The sequence below is a fragment of the Gossypium raimondii genome, chromosome 10, assembly GCF_025698545.1.
Source record: "Gossypium raimondii isolate GPD5lz chromosome 10, ASM2569854v1, whole genome shotgun sequence".
Classification (NCBI taxonomy): domain Eukaryota; kingdom Viridiplantae; phylum Streptophyta; class Magnoliopsida; order Malvales; family Malvaceae; genus Gossypium; species Gossypium raimondii.
The window spans coordinates 12174039-12195050 of record NC_068574.1 but is presented as its reverse complement, the minus strand read 5'-3'; the positions used below and the strand labels follow the sequence as shown (position 1 = coordinate 12195050).

General features: G+C 37.0%; 1 protein-coding gene across 1 annotated transcript; it reads left to right on the top strand.

Annotated features, from left to right (window-relative positions):
* The first annotated feature begins 17540 nt into the window (after positions 1-17540).
* LOC105778225 (uncharacterized) lies at positions 17541-18622 on the top strand. Its single transcript, XM_012601888.2, has 2 exons — positions 17541-18036; positions 18127-18622. The coding sequence occupies exons 1-2, from the start codon at positions 17595-17597 to the stop codon at positions 18204-18206; spliced, it is 522 nt and encodes a 173-aa protein (XP_012457342.1). The 5' UTR covers positions 17541-17594; the 3' UTR covers positions 18207-18622.
* Positions 18623-21012: the final 2390 nt, after the last annotated feature.

Here is a 21012-nt window from a genome sequence, read left to right as displayed (position 1 = left end):
AAATATCTTTTAAAATAAGCTTTTGCATTCGCGTATCGGGAATTCGAGACATTGTGTCCTAACTTATTGGATATGATTCTCTTTCTTGAATAACGTGAAACATGCCCTTTTCCTGAAAATTTTGAACTTTTTAATACAAGAATCGTATTTTTTAATTCTTCAAAGTTTTCACTCATCGACACTAAGACATTAAGTAATCAACTAGGTACCAATTTTGGGCGTATCGAGGGTGCTAATCCTTCCTCGTGCGTAACCGACTCCCGAACCCGTTTTTTTTAATTTCGTGGACCAAACTTGTTGTCTTAATAAAATCAAACCGTTTATTAAAAACAACCAGTTTTTGAGGTGATCCAATCACATATCATAAAAAAGGATTGGTGGCGACTCCCGTTTCATTTTTCAAAACCCAAGTCGACCCTATTTTTCATCCAGAAAATGGTGTCAACAGCTTGGCGACTCCACTGAGGAATTTAAATAAGAGAGTCAAGCCACGAGTTGATTATTTCTTGTCTTTTTGTCGAAAGTTAAAAATTTGATTTAAATATACGATCCTCTCATTGCATTTCATTTGTTTTGAGTTATAGTTTTCATCATGTTTTGTATTTTAAATTTTTATATCTTTCTGCATTGCATTGCATGACCGTTGGTCACACCTTTTAAGTGGAAGTGAGAAGCTAGTCCTTCGTGAAGTTTTCGCCTCCGTGCAGGATAGTGGATCACTTTCAGGATACATCCGTACCTATGTCTTCGTGAGATTTTCATCTCCGTGCAGCCATAGGGAAATGTATTCCCCTGAACCGAACTCGGTCTATATGAGCCTATAATGGGTGAGGATCGAGGAATCTGCTGGTTCGGGTACCTTTACTTTAGAGCCATACCTTATGTAGTGAACCTTAGGAGCCCACCCCAGGTAGAACCACTTTGAACCCCTAGTAGTCACCCGAATAGGTGTTCTATTTATTCTTGCTTGCTCTTGCTTTGTACTAACCTATTTTCTTTTGTTTTGGTTATGATTGCATTTCATTTTCATCATAAAGAGGTGTTGATTCAGGTTCGGTTGTTAAATAGGGAGCTTGTCATAAGGAAATGGGTTTTTTGATAAAGTGGATAATAATACGGTGGCCCGAATATGTTCTGAGAAAACACAACAAGAGAAAGATGATAACTTAATAGAGGACAACACAACTATTGCTCCGTTGCCCGAGGATTCAAGGTGACAAAGATTATTCGAGAGCCGCTGAACTTTCTTAAAGAGAAGCCAATGAGCATCATGAGGATGAGCGAGCAACGAGTCAAGGCCCGGATCAAGCAAAAAGGAGATAAAAGAGACGTCCCTTTTGAAGAGTTTGTGAGATTTATCTTAACGCGCGAATGAAGAAAAAGGATCGTTCTCTTGGAACATAAGGGCAAAGCCGTATATATATCCGCTTTATGTAAAGAGATTTATTTTCTAGTAAAGTTGTTATAATAGAATTGAACCAAGAATCAACATTTTTTTTTTGCATTCATTTCATGCATTTGCATTGCATTTCATTGTATACATCAAATTTCACTAAAAGACCCTAATCAAACGAAATCATTTCAGAGTTAATGGAAACCAACCTACCAAACCAACACCCTTGCGCTACCCGAACAGGAACTAGAGAAATGGAACAAAGGTTGGAAAAATTAGAGCGAGTGCAGATACAGATACAGGAGCAATTGATCGAATTTCAACAGGAGATGAGAGATCATATGCTAGAATTACAGAGAACTATGATAAGCCAATTCAACCGATTGCTAGCTGGAGAGTTAGAAAAAAGGAAGGACCTGATAGACCACTCTGAGGTTGATAATGAGGATTTTGCTTATTTCTTAGATTGCTCTCCGACAAGTGTCCAGTTCCAGCCAGATGGGCACCCACAAGGGGCACTCTTTACCATAGGATCTCAACAATATCAGACTGGTACAACAGCACCAATGAGTGGCTTGACGGGCCCAGTAACCAATTTGAGGAACAATTTTCTTGTTGCACGTGATGATCCAGTAGAAATGAAGCAGGTGAGGGCAGAGTACCCAGATACTATAGAGGCCCCAAGGAAGAAGGGGAATAGGGGGAATAATGCGAACAGATATAACAAGGGCCACTCAAAACCAATCACTATGGGCCGGTCAAAGACAGAAACCACCAGACGTCAGAGTCCTTTAAAGCAAGAATCTGGGGTGAAACCAGGTACCGAGAAGCTCCAGTTTACACCAATTTCGATGTCATATAAGGAACTGTATCAGAGATTATTTGACGCACGTGTTGTCTCTCCTTTCTACTTGAAGCCTTTACAACCTCCGTATCCCAAATGGTATGACACAAATGCGCAATGTGACTATCATGCGGGAATTACGGGGCATTCTATAGAAAGTTGCTCTGCCTTTAAAAAACTGGTGGAAAGGTTTATCAATATGGGCATTGTCAAATTTGAGGATTCACTCAGCACAGAAAACCCTCTACTCAATCATACGGATAATGAAGGGAATGCGATGAATGAAAAAATGTTAGGAAATGTTCACATCAGTGCCGCATACGAAGAAGCAACTGGAGAAGAGATCTTATTAGATGTTCGCCCTTATAAATTTGAGAGTGTTCTGAATAATTAGACTGCAAAAGAAATCCCTGTAGTATTTAGAGCTTACTCAGAGTAATATTCAGAATACACTTGTTGCTTTCAGCCTAGAGGCAACAAGAACTCTTTTGTAAAATAGGCTCATGTCTGAACGTCGTCAATTTAATGGAATACATCTTTGCAATCTTTTGAACCAATATTCTTTCATTTCTTATGAATGATTATTTTTATTCTTTTAATCTTTCATCCAAATCATTCTTTCATTCATTCATAATCATACTGCGCAGATAATTATTCTTAAATTCATACATTCTTTGTTTATTCTCTTGTACCTACAATAGGTTCCTGAATATCAACGACATGAATGACACTGCTACAGACTTAGAACCTTCTTTTGAGCGAGACATGTGTTTAGAGGGATCTCACGACTTTGAAGATGACATAGATTATAGCCTATCTCCAAACTTGTTGAGGATGGTAGAACAAGAGGATAAACAGATCCTACCTCTCAAGAAATCATTAGAAATTGTGAGCTTGATAAAGACTAGAATTGACCTGACCACAGAGACAAAGCAAGACCTTGTTGAGTTACCTCTAGAGTTCAAAGATGTCTTTGTATGATCATACCAGGGCCAATGCCTCTCTCGTCGAGTCAGCATAGCTTTGCCCATTTGAAGTCGAGTTTTCATCCTTTCAAAATATTGTTGGATTTTATCCTGATTAAAGAGGAAGATCCAAATTTTTCTGTCGTAGTTGCGTCCCAAAAGGGCTTTATGAAAGAAATCTGGTACCAAAGAAGGTTTTTCACATACAAGATGAAAGTGGAAGATCTTATGTGGAAGACTTTAAAATAACATTGATTCTGGTCGAAGAGCATGACCAGGACTTGCCTGATCTCATGAGTTCAGACTAAAAAAAAAACAAAAACAAAAACAAAAACAAAAACAAAAACAAAAACAAAAAAAAAAGAAAGAAAGAAAAAAAAAAGGTAGAGGTCAAGGCGAAAACCCGCAAAGGGCGCTTTGACCAAAGGTGGATCTGAGTTGAAAACCTGAAAAATGGTGACTCAAATTTTGAGCAAAATGGGGCATGGACATCACCATTATCGAAGACTTCTAATGGGCATTGCTTCATTTTTGAGAGGCTACTTCATGGATTAAGGTCATCCTATACCGATACAGAATTTCAGAGAGGATGGTATTGGAAAATGCATTGAACTTAAATGATAGCACGATAACTGAGGTCTGAAATCAATTCAGAAGCAGACACCACATTTTGTCACCAAATTACCTAGAGGTGAACAAGGACTGGCATGAGAAATTACTGTTTGCCCTCATCGTTTGTCGAGCATCTGTACTGGGGCAACACTTCTCTTTTTGGTTTACAGGATTGAGGTAGTTTTACCTATTAAAATCCCCTCACTGCTTGTTGGAGGGATCCAATTGCGATGTGATCAGTTGGCCCTAGGAAAAGGGTTAAAAGCTATTCATCAGGGTCGGATGTACCATAAATAAATATTATAAGCCCATAATAAACAGACTCGTCTCAGAGAATTCCACGAGAGGGCTAGATGTTGAAAAAGATTCTTCCTTAACGAAAGGATTCTAAAGGGAAATGAATGCCAAACCAAGAATGTCCCTATGTTGTAAAGAAGACCATTTTCAGAGGAGCACTAATCCTGAGTGAGATTGTCAATCCTATAAACTCGGGTCCAGTTAAGAAACACTTCGTTTAAAGAAGAAGGAAGGACCAATGTGAGAACCTGCAAAGGGCACTTTGAATCAAACAAAAAAATAAAAAAAATGAATGAAAAAAATGAAAAATGAAAAAAGAAATGAAAAAGTAAAAATGGAGAGGCTAAGGGGAAAACCCACAAAGGGCATCTTAGGCCAAAGGGGATTTGAGTTGAAAACCCGAAGGGCGGCTCAAATATTGATCAGAATGGGGCATGAAGTGATCAGATTGGGGCATGTGGTAATCTTGCTATACCTGAAAGGGTAAGGCGACATCTTGGGGCATCGACAGAGTCCTGTAGATCTCCTAAACACATGTCAAACTTAGGAAAGTCTTCAGAAAGTTTGTACAGAGAAGTTCAAGCTGCGATATATGGGGCACCTAACCTTCATACTATTTATATATTGAATTTATTGTTGTTCTTGGAATACTTCATTCTTTTTCAAGATACGTGTTCCAATCAATTCCTCTTTTATTCTTGCTACCCTTGATAATTCATTCATTTCGAGCTTGCTCTCAAATCAATTCTATTTCATCCATCGTTATATCCTTTTTTGCAAACATGTTGCATTGGAATAATGATTAATGGACTAATAAAACTTTCACAAAGAAAGTTTTGCATATTACTCTGAAAAGTTTCGAAATAATATAGGAACCTGAAACAGGATTATTGTTTAGAAAACACCAAGTTTAAAGGGTGAAATATCTAAGAAGGAAGAGTTTAAGTTAAAGGTTATCTTTTCAGATTTTGTTGTCCAAACATTGATTGAACAAAATAACAAGATGTCGTGTTGGTGACAAAGCTTCAATGAACAAACAGGCAATGATCACCGAGTGATAAGAAAAGGTTTTCTCGGTGATGAAAATTTTGCAATTGTGCATGAGCATTTGGTATGACACCTTGGGAATGGGGTAAAAGAACCAAAAAAACTTCACATTTTGTATCCTTGAATTGCGATAGGAGAAGATTGAGAAAAGTCATATCTTTCTACCCTTAGGTTACAGTGGGAGATTGATGGTACAAATTTTATGTCCTAGTGGATTGAACTTTGACGTTCACAGTGGGGGCAATCAGATTAAGTGTTTCTTTGGATATGCCAGCTGAGCAAGAAGGCGTTGTAGCACGTCAGTGATAAAGCTTTAATAAGCTTTTGCGTGATGATAACCTAAGCATTAAGAAATCATTTTCATGACATTTTGCATTCATTTAAATGTAATTCATACACATCTAATTAGGAGCATTTGATTCATTCAGATAATGTCATCCTAATCACTAAACACAATTAGGTTCAAAAAATAGAACATACAGGTCATGTTCCCCAGAGAACAGATCAATGAAGTTGCAGATTTTGCCTTCCTGTATTGACAGCGAAGCAGGTCGAAGACACAAACCTTGCCTCTCTCGATTGTGACGGAGTTGGTTGAAGACAAAAGATCTTGCCTTTCTGTATTAACAGCGAAGCAGGTCGAAGACACAAACCTTGCCTCTCTCGATTGTGATGGAGCTGGTTGAAGACAAAAATCTTACCTTTACGTATTGATGTGAAGCGGTCGAAGACACAAACCTTGCCTCTCTCGGTTGTGATGGAGCTGGTTGAAGACAAAAGATCTTGCCTTCCTGCATTGACAGCGAAGCAGGTCGAAGACACAAACCTTGCCTCTCTCGGTTGTGATGGAGCTGGTTGAAGATAAAAGATCTTACCTTTCTGTATTGACAGCGAAGCAGGTCAAAGACACAAACCTTGCCTCTCTCGGTTGTGATGGAGCTGGTTGAAGATAAAAGATCTTGCCTTTCTGTATTGACAGCGAAGCAGGTCGAAGACACAAACCTTGCCTCTCTCGGTTGTGATGGAGCTAGTTGAAGACAAAAGATCTTGCCTTCCTGCATTGACAGCGAAGCAGGTCGAAGACACAAACCTTGCCTCTCTCGGTTGTGATGGAGCTGGTTGAAGACAAAAGATCTTGCCTTCCTGCATTGACAGCGAAGCAGGTCGAAGACACAAACCTTGCCTCTCTCGGTTGTGATGGAGCTGGTTGAAGATAAAAGATTTTGCCTTTCTGTATTGACAGCGAAGCAGGTCGAAGACACAAACCTTGTCTCTCTCGGTTGTGATGGAGCTGGTTGAAGACAAAAGATCTTGCCTTCACTGCATTGACAGCGAAGCAGGTCGAAGACACAAACCTTGCCTCTCTCAGTTGTGATGGAGCTGGTTGAAGACAACAGATCTTGCCTTCCTACATTGACAGCGAAGTAAGTCAAAGACACAAACCTTACCTCTTTCGGTTGTGATGGAGCTGGTTTAAGATAAAATATCTTGCCTTCCTGCATTTACAGCGAAGCAGGTCGAAGACACAAACCTTGCCTCTCTCGGTTGTGATGGAGTTGGTTGAAGACAAAAGATCTTGCCTTCCTGCATTGATAGCGAAGCAGGTCGAAGACACAAACCTTGCCTCTCTCGATTGTGATGGAGCTGGTTGAAGACAAAAGATCTTGCCTTCCTGCATTGACAGTGAAGCAGGTCGAAGACACAAACCTTGCCTCTCTCGGTTGTGATGAAGCTGGTTGAAGACAAAAGATCTTGCCTTCCTGCATTGACAGCGAAGCAGGTCGAAGACACAAACCTTACCTCTCTCGGTTGTGATGGAGGTGGTTGAAGAAAAAAGATCTTGCCTTCTGGTATTGACAGCGAAGCAGGTCGAAGACACAAACCTTGCCTCTCTCGGTTGTGATGGAGCTGGTTGAAGACAAAAGATATTGCCTTTCTGTATTGATAGCGAAGCAGGTCGAAGACACAAACCTTGCCTCTCTCGGTTGTGATGGAGCTGGTTGAAGACAAAAGATCTTGTCTTCCTGCATTGACAGCGAAGCAGGTCGAAGACACAAACCTTACCTCTCTCGGTTGTGATGGAGCTGGTTGAAGACAAAAGATCTTGCCTTCCTGCATTGACAGCGAAGCAGGTTGAAGACACAAGCCTTACCTCTCTCTGTTTTAGTGGAGTAGGTTAAAGATTGCATATTCTGTCACCCTATGCAGTAGTGGAGTAGATCAAAGATGGTGAATCTTATCTTCCCAGTACAGTGGGGAAGCAGATTTAAGCCATTAGTCCTATCACCCTAAGTAGTAGTGGAGTAGGTTGAAGATTGCAGATTCTGTCACCCTAAGCAGTAGTGGAGCAGATCGAAGATGGTGAATCTTATCTTCCCAATACAGTGGAGAAGCAGATTTAAACTAGGTTGAAGATTGCAGATTCTGTCACCCTAAGCAGTAGTGGAGCAGATCGAAGATGGTGAATCTTATCTTCTCAATACAGTGGAGAAGCAGATTTAAGCTATTAGTCCTATCACCCTAAGCAATAGTGGAGTAGGTTGAAGATTGCGATTCACACACCTAGCGAGAGTGGAGCGGATCGAAGATGGTGAATCTTATCTTCCCAATACAGTGGAGAAGCAGATTTAAGCCATTAGTCCTATCACCCTAAGCAGTAGTGGAGTAGGTCGAAGATTGCAGATTCTGTCACCCTAAGTAGTAGTGGAGCAGATCGAAGATGGTGAATCTTATCTTCCCAATACAGTGGAGAAGCAGATTTAAGCCATTAGTCCTATCACCCTAAATAGTAGTGGAATATGTCAAAGATTGTAGATTCTGTATCCCTAAGCAGTAGTGGAGCAGATCAAAGATGGTGAATCTTATCTTCCCAAGATAGTAGGGAAGTAAATTTAAACCACTAACCTCACCCCCTGAAGTTACAACAGAGTGGATTGAAGCTAAAAGTCGTATCTCTCTGAAGTTGCAGTGGAATGGATCGAAGCAACAAGGCACAGTGGACTGGAGTGAAGCTACTTGAAGAGAAGCGTCAAGAGAAGTCCAGACTCGGTAAGACCGGGCAAATTTGGTCTTTCTTGGTCTTTGCTCTGTTCTCGTTACACGACAACGAGCAAAGAGGGGCAGCTGTACAAGCCCAAATTTACCCATTACAGACCCATAACCCAAGCCAAATTATACCTACACTAAGCAGACCCAAAATAATCCATGGCCCAATATCTAGCCCAACAACAACGGCCCACAAACTAAAAAAATTAACAGCAAACCCTAATCCTCCTAACCTTAGGTGCGCTGCACCTAGGGCCTTCTCACCAACTCCTCTGCTCCGCCGTTCACCTGCCCTCTGCTTGCGCCACTTGCTCCGGGTCAATCACCTGCAAAATCAATCAAGTACACAACCAAAAATAGAGGTTAGCCGAATCGGCTATATAGGAAAAGAAAAAAGATTGCAATGGCCACTGGCCTTTAGACGAGTTAAAAAAAAGAGAAAAGAAATAAAAGGTTATTTCTTGGTGTTCGAATCGGTTCCTAACTTTTATTTTCTGTTTTATTTTTATCTTTTACACAAAATAACAAAGAAGCAAAGAAATCTTACCTGCGCCGCGCCGGAGGAGAGAAGACGAGCGGATTCCCCTCGTTCTTCGGGTCTCGGGCTCTTTTTTCTGGGATTTGGTCCTAGATTCGTGTCCTAGAGATACTCAGCTTCAAAAAAGGATCAAAAAGATCCGATTTTGAGCCATCGACGTCCTTTGGCGGCGCTTGGTAAAACTTCATGGAAATCTAGGCCGGACTATGGCCGGGCCTGAGAGAGAGAAAAAGAGAGAGTTTTCTCTCTGTGTTTAAAAAAATAATAATGATGAAACTGCTTTTTTTTAGCTTATTTCTTAATATTTATATTAAACATGAAACGACGCCGTTTTTGTGAGGAAGATCCGCGCGTTGACTCGACCCGACCTGAGGGTCCGCGCGTTTTGGGACGATTGGGTTATTTACCCATTTGCTCCTTTCGCCTTTTGGGGTGTTTCAATCTAGGCCAATTTGCACTATTTATATTTTACAAATTTTGCCCTAATTGTTTTTAATATTTTCAATTTGGTTCCGCGTTCACTGAAGCGACACATGTCCCAATAATTGGAATATTTTCTTATTTGACCCTCCGTCCTTTCGCGCACGTCACATTTTGGTCCTTCCTTTTATTTTGTTTTTGATTTTGCCCCAAATCTTTGTTTTGGAATTTAAATTAGTCCTTTTTTTGTTATTTTGTTAATTAACTTAGTTATTATAATATTTTTATATCTCAGTATTATATTATTATATTATGTTATTAGTTTTGTATTATTATTGTTATTGTATTTCTATTTTATTTATTTATCTAAGTTTAAATATCCATTAATCTTGTATTATTATTATTGATTATTATTATTTACACATTTTATCTTTTTAATCTCAAATTTTTTATATACATATATATATACATACATACTTATATATATTTTTATATTTTATAACTTATATACATATATCTATATTTATATTCTTTATCTTCACAAATATATGTATACGTACCTATATATTTATATATATATTATTTTATATATATACATCCTTTTACATTTTAGGTTTTTATATTTTGTTCGTTTTTTATTTATTTATAATTTTGTTATTATTTTAAAAGAATGCTTTAACTTTATTTGCTTATATATTCATTTTGTATGCTATTGATTTGTCCTTTTTATTTATCTTATCTTTGATGCTATTGCTCGTGTTATTTTACTTACATTATCATCATCATTCCATTACACCCATTTTTATTTAGATTTCAAAAAGAACTTTTAAAAATATAAGTAATATTCGGTATTTTAGATCTTCGAGAGAATCGAGCCCTAATGTATTGGGTTCCGATTTTTTTCGTTGAATCTAAATAATCGAGATTACTCTTTTAAAAATGATAAAAAGGTCGTTATCAAGAATTCAATATGTTGTGTCCTAACGCATTGGATGTGACACGTTGTTTTCTCGAGACGAGGATTTTTCGAAATAAATGGAATATTCAATGTTTAATATTTTGAGAAATTGTGCCCTAACGTATTGGGTTGCGATTTCTTCATTTGATTTAAACAATTGAATATTCTTTTAAACTTTATTATACGAATCTTTTCAAACTCAAGTTTTAAACGATATCGAGAATTAAAAAAGGATCGTGTCCTAACTTACTCGTCGTGATCCTTTTTTTTAATCCAAGATAGTTAAAATATCTTTTAAAATAAGCATTTTCATTCGCGTATCGGGAATTCGAGACATTGTGTCCTAACTTACTGGATATGATTCTCTTTCTTGAATAACGTGAAACATGCCCTTTTCCTGAAAATTTTGAACTTTTTAATACAAGGATCGTATTTTTAAATTCTTCAAAGTTTTCACTCATCGACACTAAGATATTAAGTAATCAACTAGGTACCAATTTTGGGCGTATCGAGGGTGCTAATCCTTCCTCGTGCGTAACCGACTTCTGAACCCGTTTTTCTGAATTTCGTGGACCAAACTTGTTGTTTTAATAAAATCAAACCGTTTATTAAAAACAATCACGTTTCGAGGTGATCCAATCACACATCATAAAAAAGGATTGGTGGCAACTCCCGTTTCATTTTTCAAAACCCAAGTCGACCCCTTTTTCATCCAGAAAATGGTGTCAACAGGCTACTCTAGCCTCCATGATCAAGGTGAACAGACAATAAGACATGAAGCCAATTCAAATGAGTATCTACGAAGACCCAGCTCATTGTTACAATATAGAAGAAGGAGAAATCGATGATAACCCTTGGTATTAGGATATACTACGATATGTAAAAAATCGTGAGTATCCTGGCCAGGCAACGGAGAATGAAAAGAGAACTCTGAGAAGGCTAGCCATTGATTACGTCTTAGATGGGGAGATCTTATACAAGAGGGGAAAAAATCAGGTACTGCTAAGATGTGTGGACGTCGTGGAAGCAAAGAAAATCCTGGAGGAAGACTATGAGGGCATCTGTGGAACGCATGCTAGTGGTTTCACAATGGCCAGACAGATTATGAGATTCGGGTATTACTGGGCCACCATGGAAGGGGATTGCATCAGTTATTCCAAAAAGTGCCATAAATGTCAAATCTATGGTGATAAAATGCATGCACCTCCTTCGCCTCTTCATGTCCTGACTTCTTCATGGCCTTTCTCCATGTGGGGTATGGATGTCATCGGGCCAATATCGCCGAAGGCTTCAAATGGGCATCGTTTCATATTTGTGGTTATTGACTACTTCACCAAATGGGTAGAAGCTACTTCGTATGCTAACGTTACAAAGTCATCAGTCAGTAAGTTTTTGAAAAGAGAGATCATATGTCGGTATGGAATGCCAGAAAGAATCATATCCGACAATGCGTTGAACTTGAACAATAGCTCAATAGCAGAAGTCTGCAGTCAATTCAAGATCAGACATCACAATTCATCGTCGTATCGCCCAAAAATGAATGGTGCAGTGAAAGCGGCTAATAAAAATATAAAGAAGATTGTGGGGAAAATGACCGAGACTTATAGGCACTGGCTTGAGAAATTACCGTTTACCCTCCTTGCTTATCGAACGTCAATCAGGACCTCCACCGGGGCAACGCCTTTCTCTTTGGTCTACAGTATGGAGGCAGTTTTGCCCATCGAAGTTGAAATCCCTTCTCTTCGGGTGTTGGTTGAGCTAAAGCTGGATGAAGCAGAATGGGTCCAATCTCAATACGATCAATTGAACTTAATAGAGGAAAAAAGGGTAAAGGCTATTCAGCATGGTCAAATGTACCAGAAAAGAATGATGCAAGCCTACAACAAAAAGGTCCGTCCCAGAGAATTTCACGAGGGGGACCTAGTGTTGAGAAAAAATTTTCCTCTACAAAAAGATTCTAGGGGGAAATGGATGCCAAATTGGGAATGTCCTTACGTTGTAAAAAAGGCATTTTTTGGAAGAGCCCTGATCCTGGCTGAAATGGATGGAAGAAACTTGCCTAATCCAGTAAATTCAGATTCGGTCAAGAGATACTTCACTTAGGAAGGAGAAGGAGCCAAGGTGAAAACCCGCAAATGGCATTTTGATTCCGAAAAAAAAAAGGAGGGACTAAGGTGAAAACCCGCAAAGGGCACCTTAACACCAAAGGGGATTTGAGTTGAAAACCCGAAAAGGGCGGCTCTAATTGCGATTGAGACACGTGGTAGTCTTGTTCGGCAGAAAGGAATAGACGACATCTTGGGGCATCAACAAAGTACTGTGAATCTCCTAAGCACGTGTTGAATTCAGAAGGTTGTATACAGCCATTCAAGCAAAGATATCTGGGGCATTTGTTCATAGTATTTATATTGAACTTGTTGTTTCTAGAACACTTCATTCTTTTTCAAAATAAGTGTTTCTAGTCAATTCCTCTGTTAGACTTGTTTTCATTGATAATGTATTGCAAGTTATGATCTCAAATTAAATTTGTTTTATCCATCGTTATGACCTTTTCGTACGCATGTTGCATTAGAATAACGATTAATGGACTAATAAAACTTTCACAAGTGAAGTTTTTCATATTACTCTAGAAATTTCTAAATAATACAGAAACCTGAAACAAGACTATTGTTTAGACTTCACCGGGTTAAAAGGTTGGAGATATCTAGAAAGGAAAAATTCAGACTAAGAATTTTTGAGTTTTGACGAAGCGTTGTTGTCACAAAGGAAGCCTAAATGAGTAATAACAACTTCAACATTCAACATTAATAAATCATTTTCATGACATTGCATTCAAATGTCATTTATACACGTCTAGTTAGGAGCATTTGATTCATTATGTTCATGACATCCTAATCATTAGGCATAATTAGGTTCATGAAGTGAATTATACAGGTCATGTTCCGCAGAGAGCAGATCAGTGAAGATACCAGCCTTACCTCCCTCGGTTGCAGTGGAGCAGGTTGATGGCAGATTTCCCTCCCTGAGGTAACAGTGGTGTACATTGAAGTCAGTAATTTGATCCCCCTGGGCAACAGTGGAATAGATTGAAGATTATAGATCTTATCTCCCTAAGCAGTAGTGGAGCAGATCAAAGATGGCAGATTTTACCTCCCTGAGGTTACAGTGGAGTATATTGAAGCCAGTAACTCTATCTCCCTGGTCGGCAGTGGAATCGATCGAAGAAAGCAGATCTTGTCTTCATGTATTGGCGTGAAGTAGATCAAAGATAGCAGATCTTGTCTTCCTATACTGGTGGCGAGGTAGATCGAAGAAAGAAGATCTTGTCTTCATTTATTGGCGTGAAGTAGATCGAAGATAGCAGATTTTGTCTTCATGTATTGGCGTGAAGTAGATCGAAGATACAAATCTTATCCCCCTGAAATTGCAGGGGGCAAATTGAATATTACAGATCTTATCTCCCTAGGCAGTAGTGGAGTAGATCGAAGATGGTAGATTTTACCTCCCTGAGGTTACAGTGGAGTACATTGAAGCCAGTATTCCTATTTCCTTGAAGTTGCAATGGAGTGGATTAAAACCACAGATCTCATCTCTCTGAAGTTGCAGCAGAGCAGATCGCATCAGATTTATTTTTAAGTTGTGGCAGAACAAGTTGAAGCTATAAGTCTTATTTCCCTGAAGTTGCAGTGGAGCAGATTAAAGATAGCAAATTTTGTTCTTTTTGAGAAGCTACAACGTACGAAGCCTATCTCCCTGACATTGCAGTGGAGGGGATTGAAGCACTAGTTCCTATACCTATGAAGATGCAGTAAGAAGGAATAAAGCTATTTGAAGCCATTTTTGCGCTGAAGAAATCAAGACTCAGGCACAATTGGGCCTTAGGTCTTTGCTCTATTCCCGTCACACGACAATGAGTAAAGAGGGGCAGCTGTAATAAGGCCCAATCGGCCTGGGTCCGAATAGAAAAAAAATAGTTCAAACCTAACAAATAAGCGGCCCAAAACAAATTCTAGCCCAGAACAAAAAAACAAAAAAAAGCCCTAGCCCTAAGCAGAAATAAGCGCCGCAACAAGTCCTCAAGTGCACCTAGCAGCCCCACGTCGCACCCAACGCCTCCAGCAGGAGTCCAATCACCGCAGGACTCGGAGATCGACTCCTCTCCATGCACGTCGCTCCGTGACACCTGCAAAAACGTGGACTCAAAGAGTCCCGAAAGAAAAAACAACAATTTGTATTCAGTTTATTTTCTTTCTTTTGGCCTATAAAAGGTCATTCTTTAATCTGTAAAAGGACTAATAACAGAGAAATACACAAGAAAATTGAAAGAAACACTGAGAGTACAAAGTTTCTAAGGTGAACCGATTTTTTTAATATATGCTTTATTCTTTTTATTTTGGTTTTTTTTAAGAAATAATACAAAAAAGGGTGAGGGGTTTACCTTCGAAGCTTCGCTGATGAAGCCCACGTTCGCCGCGCTCAAATCGGAAGTCCGGCGGAGGGCTGAGGCTTAAAGCGATGGCGTGTTGCGGCGGCCTGGGTTTAAAACCATAGCAGAAAACGATTTTGGGGAAAGGGGGGTTCTTTTTATTTTTATTTTTCTTATCCTCTGTTTCAAATGATTTTAGGAAAATATTATTTTAAATAGAAATACAAAACGACGTCATTTTGTCCAAGCCTTGACCCGCGCGGTGACCCGACCCGAAGGGGAGGATCCGCGCGTTTGGCTTTAAAGGTCTAATTGCGCATCTAGGCATTCCCTTTTGCAACGCGCTTCAATTAAACCTTTTTACTTGTTTTAAATTTGGGCCGCACATTTTAATTTTGCTTTAATTCGGTCCCATGCGGCGCAGCGTTTAGGAAGGCGGGAATAATTTCCCTTTTGGTCCTCCACTATTGCGCGCATATACAATGTGGTCCTGTCTTTAAATTTGCTTTGAATTTATTCATTTTTTTCTTTTTAAGTTCAATTTAGTTTTTTTTTTGAAACTATTTTCTTCATTTTTTTATTATAATTATGTTATACTATGGTTTTATTATTATTATTATAATTATTATAATTATTTTATTCATACATGCGTCGTTCTTTTATTTGATACATATATGCATTTTTTTATCTAGTATACTTGCATATTTTATAATATATATAAATATATATGCATGTTTTACGTTGCACGTCTACCTATATATTTTATACATATATATATATATATATATATTTTTTTTTTATGTTTCAACTTCTATATATATATATACTCTTATATTTTGATTTCAGAATTCTTTTTACTTTTGTGAATATATATTCATGCATCATTCAAAACTATTATAAGCATTTTTTATATACCTATATATCTATATTCTCATAATTTACTAATATATTATGTTTATACATTCTTATGTTTATTATTTCTAAAATGTATGTATATTATATTATTGATTCATTCTCATGATTTTCGTATACATATATATGCATTAACATTTTATCATGTTTTCAAAGGAAATATACATTTGGTTTCGTCAAAGCATTAAAATCGTTCTTATTTTTAAATATTTGGCATTCGTGATTCTCGAGAAAGATCGTGTCCTAACTTACTGGATCGCGATTATTTTTCGATGAATTTAGAACACTAAGTATTCATTTTGCATTAAATTTGCAAATTTTAAATAAAAACTTATTCTCGGGAATTCAAAAATGTTGGGTCCTAACTTACTGGTCCTGATATTTTGACATCTCGAGATAAGAATTTCCAAAAGCAAAAGGCAATATTCGGGTATTTTGAAGATTTAAAAATATTGTGACCTAACTCATTGGGTGTGGTGTTTTATTTCTTTGAAATAAGAATGTCCTATTATTTTGATGCATTCATGAGATAAAAAGTTTCCTTTTAAATCTTTTCAATTTTTCGACACCAAGACATTAAAGAATCAATTTGGTACCGATTTTGGGCGTTACGAGGGTACTAATCCTTCCTCGTGCGTAACGGACTCCTGGACTCATTTTCTCAAATTTCGTAGACCAAAATCATTTTAAGGTGAGCCGATCACACCTTAATAAAGGATCGGTAGCGACTCCAGTTTTTATTTTTTAAAAGTCGACAACTAAATTTTTTTTCAAAAGATGGTTTCGACAAAAATGTTAATTGAGTCTTTATTTGATTGATATGGGTATTTGTTGGCAAAGCAGGAGGATTTTAGTTTGAGTGCGTTGAAACACATCATCCTCCTATTTATGTGTTGGAGAGAAATTATGGGTTGTTTTAGGCATTATATCAAAAAGAAAACCTATAATGAAATTTTTAAATATATATATATATATATGCAATTTACACAATCAAATTTAATATAATACAAAATTAATGTAATTTTTGGTTATGTAAACATCCTTTGTCTTATGGTTTGTGGGACCAAATATAAGGTAAGGGGTAATTTGAGATTGATGAGACCTTGACACAATGATTGTCTCCCTTGACCATGTCTTTCATGAAATTATGTAGCAAGAAGACAGGAGGTATTTTGACGTTGATGACCCATTTCAGCAGCACATAAATTTTGTGAAAAAAGAAAAACAAGTGTAAGATACTTCCATTGTACATGAATTTAAGTGAGTTTTTGTTGCTCTACCTACATTAATTGACTCTCTCTATCCGTTTTTTTTAAACTGTGATATCAGGAATGACGGTCTAAACAATCTTACTTAAAAGTAGATATAACAATATTTAATTTAAGAAGTAGAATGCATGCTTATGTTTTACAATCACGCTGCAACGAACCTATCCACTCCAATCATTTTTGGACAAGGAAAAAGAAATTCTTATTGCCAGCCGCCAGAGAGTTTTCTACCACATCACAACATTAAGTTATTTTAATATGTGACAATATTATTATTATTGCCCAAGTGTAGGGCATCCACTTGTAATTGTATTTTGTACCCGGAGAAGAAAAAGAGAACTGATAAGAGACAATTGTAAAATAAGCGTTAGCCATAGGCATAAAAAAGAAAAATCTAATATTGAAGTAGGGCTATAATATTTTGATTTAAAAAAGAAGAAGAAGGAATTAAAGTGGGCATCAAGATATGGAGGAGATTCCAAACTTTCATACTTATCAACATGATTTTAAAATTGTGAAAAAGTGTAGCATTCATCCCACTTGTGGAGGTAAATCATCTATACTTTGCTTCAATCCAGAGAAGCAAATATATAAACATATAATTATGTAAAAATTCGTTTTTTTAGGTTCTCCATTTTTATAGACTCTTTTTCTTTGTTAATGTTTATACACATGGATTATAAAATACAATAAAAAAAAATTGAGACAGGACAAGTGAGGCTGAGTCGGATGAAGCCAATGAGAAGCCCCTCAGCCTCCCCCCCTGACCCACCCCCCACCACCTCACCCCCTTATTACCCCATCTCCCTTTAACCTCCCCTCTTCACTTTCCAACCTAATCTACCCTCTTAGGGGCACCGCCTCTGCCTATGTCCCCACCCCAACCACCGCCATCGGCACCGCCCTTGCCACAACTGGAACCATCAGATCATTCACCACAACTTCCGGCGTCGGCGGGGCTGATGCCGCCGCCGGTTCCGCTTTACAAACATCCATCATGGTCGCCAGACATTTTCCGGGACGAAGCATGGCTTAGAAGGAAAGGAAACAGCAAGAAAAGGAGAAGCAAGAGCGTAACAGATGAAGACCTCGATGAACTCAAGGCTTGTATTGAGTTGGGATTCGGCTTTGATTCCCCTGAGGTGGATCCACGTTTGTCCCAAACTTTTCCTGCTTTGGGTCTTTATTATGCTGTTAATAAGAGCTACAACGACGCCATCTCCAAGCCTTCCACCTCCCCTCCTTCAGTTGTATCGGATTGTGATAGTATTCCTTCCCCTATTGGCAGCCCCCACGCCATTGTTGGCCCTGGTCTGTCTCTCATTATTCAATCCAACTTACACCATCTTTGGTCTGATTTTATTGATTTTGATTTCGTTTTTATCTGGTGAATTGGTGAAGGAGATAATCCGCGAACGGTGAAGACAAGGTTGAGGCAATGGGCGCAGGTGGTTGCTTGTTCGGTGAGGCAAAACTCATGATGATGGATGTGTCCTATAACTTGATAAAGTACCAAGGGTTTCAAGATGAAATGATAAGAAATCAAAACCAATGAAACCAGAGTCGTTATGGATGTAAATCAAACACCAAACATCTTTTTGTTTGGTAACTTGGGTTAGAAAAATTAAAGAAAAGAAATCAGAAAAATCCACAAGTTACTGAAAAAGAAGAAAAAAAACACAACCCTGCTAGATTGACTTTTCTTACCTTTAATCACAGAATTCTGCAATGCTGTCGTAGTTTGATTTATGTTTTTTTCTCTTTTACTTTTCCTTAGTTTTGCCAAATTTTACAATAGTTTCAGTCTGAACATGATCTGCACAAAAAGAAGAAGGTGAAAACATGTTTGCAGCTTGATTCCTTCTGCATCAAGAAATTGTTTGCCCTCACTCTTTCATTTTTCTTCCACGTATATGTTTTCAGATCTGATTTGATTTCTCCTTTTTGAAGATTCTTCAATTTTTAGCCTATCTTCTAAAATTTAGATACAATTAATCACCATCAATTGTGCATAATTTTGACTTGTATAATACAAATTTAACTCTTGATTCTAACAAATTCAACAAATTTAACCTCAACATCTACACATTTGTAAAATGTTTACCAGTCAAATTTATTTAAAATTGACGAAAATCATTAACATTACAATTAATTGTCCTTAGTTGCTCACTTTTGAAATTGACAATGATTAAATTCCTCCAAGTTTTATGAGGGCCAATTTGCTCAATATTAAAATTGAGAGAAACTAGAGATGTATTTTACCTAAAGTTAAATATATCATATTAGACACATACTTATATTCATTCATTTTTAAATTTACTTTAAAAAATCTGAAAAATGAATTTTTTATATATATTAAAATGTTAAAATATGCTATTAGTCTCTATATTTTGACAAAATTAGATTTAACCCATATAATTACCAAGATAAAATTAAGTCATCATATTGTTTTTATTTAAAAATTTGAGTCCAGTAATTGACATTGATAGTATTTGTTATCAAACTGCCAATTTGATATGTTCATTAAGCTATTATTCATATGACGCGGCATATAATTAACGATAATTACCAACAACGATAATAATTGGATTAAAATCGAAAAGATAACAAACCTGCTGTGCCAAGGGCAGACAAATGAATCATTTTAATATCTTGAAAGGAAAGGCAATTAGGAGTAAAGTTGTTATGCTTAGTCCTTAATGCCAGACAGTTAATTAAACACCCTTTTTATTTGCATTTTGCATCCTCTCATCATTAGCTGCACTGCTAAGAGTAGATATTTTGATTCCCATCATACTAAACCCCAAAACAAACTCCACAAATAATTATTAACTTTAAAACATAACCCATCACATATGTAAACACATACTTAAACCTCAATTCTTATACCTATTATTCATGGTACTTACAAAGTAGAGGAAAATTGTTTAAAGAAAAGTTAAAATTATAAATTTTTGGAGGGGTTAAAATATAATTTTATCTTATTGGAAGACAAGACTACTACTTCCCCTAGAGCTTCCCTTAATTACAAGGTCGGTCAAAAAGCAGGGTTGATAACCTTTCATGCTTAAGAATAAAGAAAAATTTAAATCTTAATAACACAAAGTCGAGGGTCTTTGACATAAGTTGATCAATAGCACTAAATATATTGTAATTTTAGAAGGTTAAAGTAACTGGGAGGTCCATGTATTAAATTAGTCCCTCTATTATTAATCAGATTGCCTATATTATTAAAAAGATTTAAATAGTCTAAATTGTAACTGAGCTAACATTTACTACATAAAAAATGTCTTGAATTTTATTTATTTTTAATTGCAGTTCAATTACAAATAAAAAATTTCATTTACAAAACCATAAAAACTTTATAAATATTAATGTTGTAATTTTTAAACAGTAAATGTTTAACTCTATTCCAATTTGACCTATTTAATTTATTTTAATAGTATAGAGACTACAATTAGTCCATTTAATAATAGACAGTTCCTTATAATTAAACAACGTTTAAGGTACTACATTCACCAATTTTAGGGGCAAGAAAAAGAATGCAATGATGGGGGAAACGAATTTTAGGCCCAAAAGAAACTTGACTTCCCAAGAAGATATTGGCCTCATATCTTATATGATCCAAGAACAGCAAAAGCAATTTCAGGCTTTTATCACTCATGAATTAATGGATGAATTAAAATCTCTATTTACTTTGGATAAACGGTAAATGAATTAAAATAGATAAATTAATTTTTGTGAAGAATCGGTATTTTTTTTAAAATTAAAAAAAAAAACACTTTTGAATGATGAATTTTGAGCCTAACTTTTATGGTAGCCTTTCATTCCTGGTTACACCATAGATGAGATTGGTAGTTGCTTGCATGAATCCCCTCATATATGCCCCCACGTATGCCAAATTTACAGATCGCCAATAAGTGGGAGTTTAGCTGGGAAAGGGTGCAAATATGGACAGCAAAGAAGAACCCACTAGGGCAACTGGTCGGCATCCTAAGCATCCATGTAAGAAAAAGGGTGCAATTCATGACAAAACACACATGCTATCTTATTAGTGCTCACTACTCAAATCTTCCAACTTATAAAAACACCCATTTAAGTGCTTCACACTATTTAACTTTTCGGCCATGGTTTACTCATTGGATGAAGATAAAGTTTCAGACACATATAAGGGTCCAGTGAAGGGAACTTGATGGATCTTGTTCCAATGAATTTAACACCTTCTGCGCCATTATTCGCCACTCCTATGATAATGTGTCAATTCTTTCTTATTGCAATTGTTGGAGA

Coding starts and splice junctions, on each gene's coding strand:
- LOC105778225 (XM_012601888.2), top strand. CDS start 17,595: ATGTCCCCACCCCAACCACCGCCATCGGCACCGCCCTTGCCACAACTG. Junction 18,037..18,126: donor CCACGCCATTGTTGGCCCTG/GTCTGTCTCTCA, acceptor GAATTGGTGAAG/GAGATAATCCGCGAACGGTG.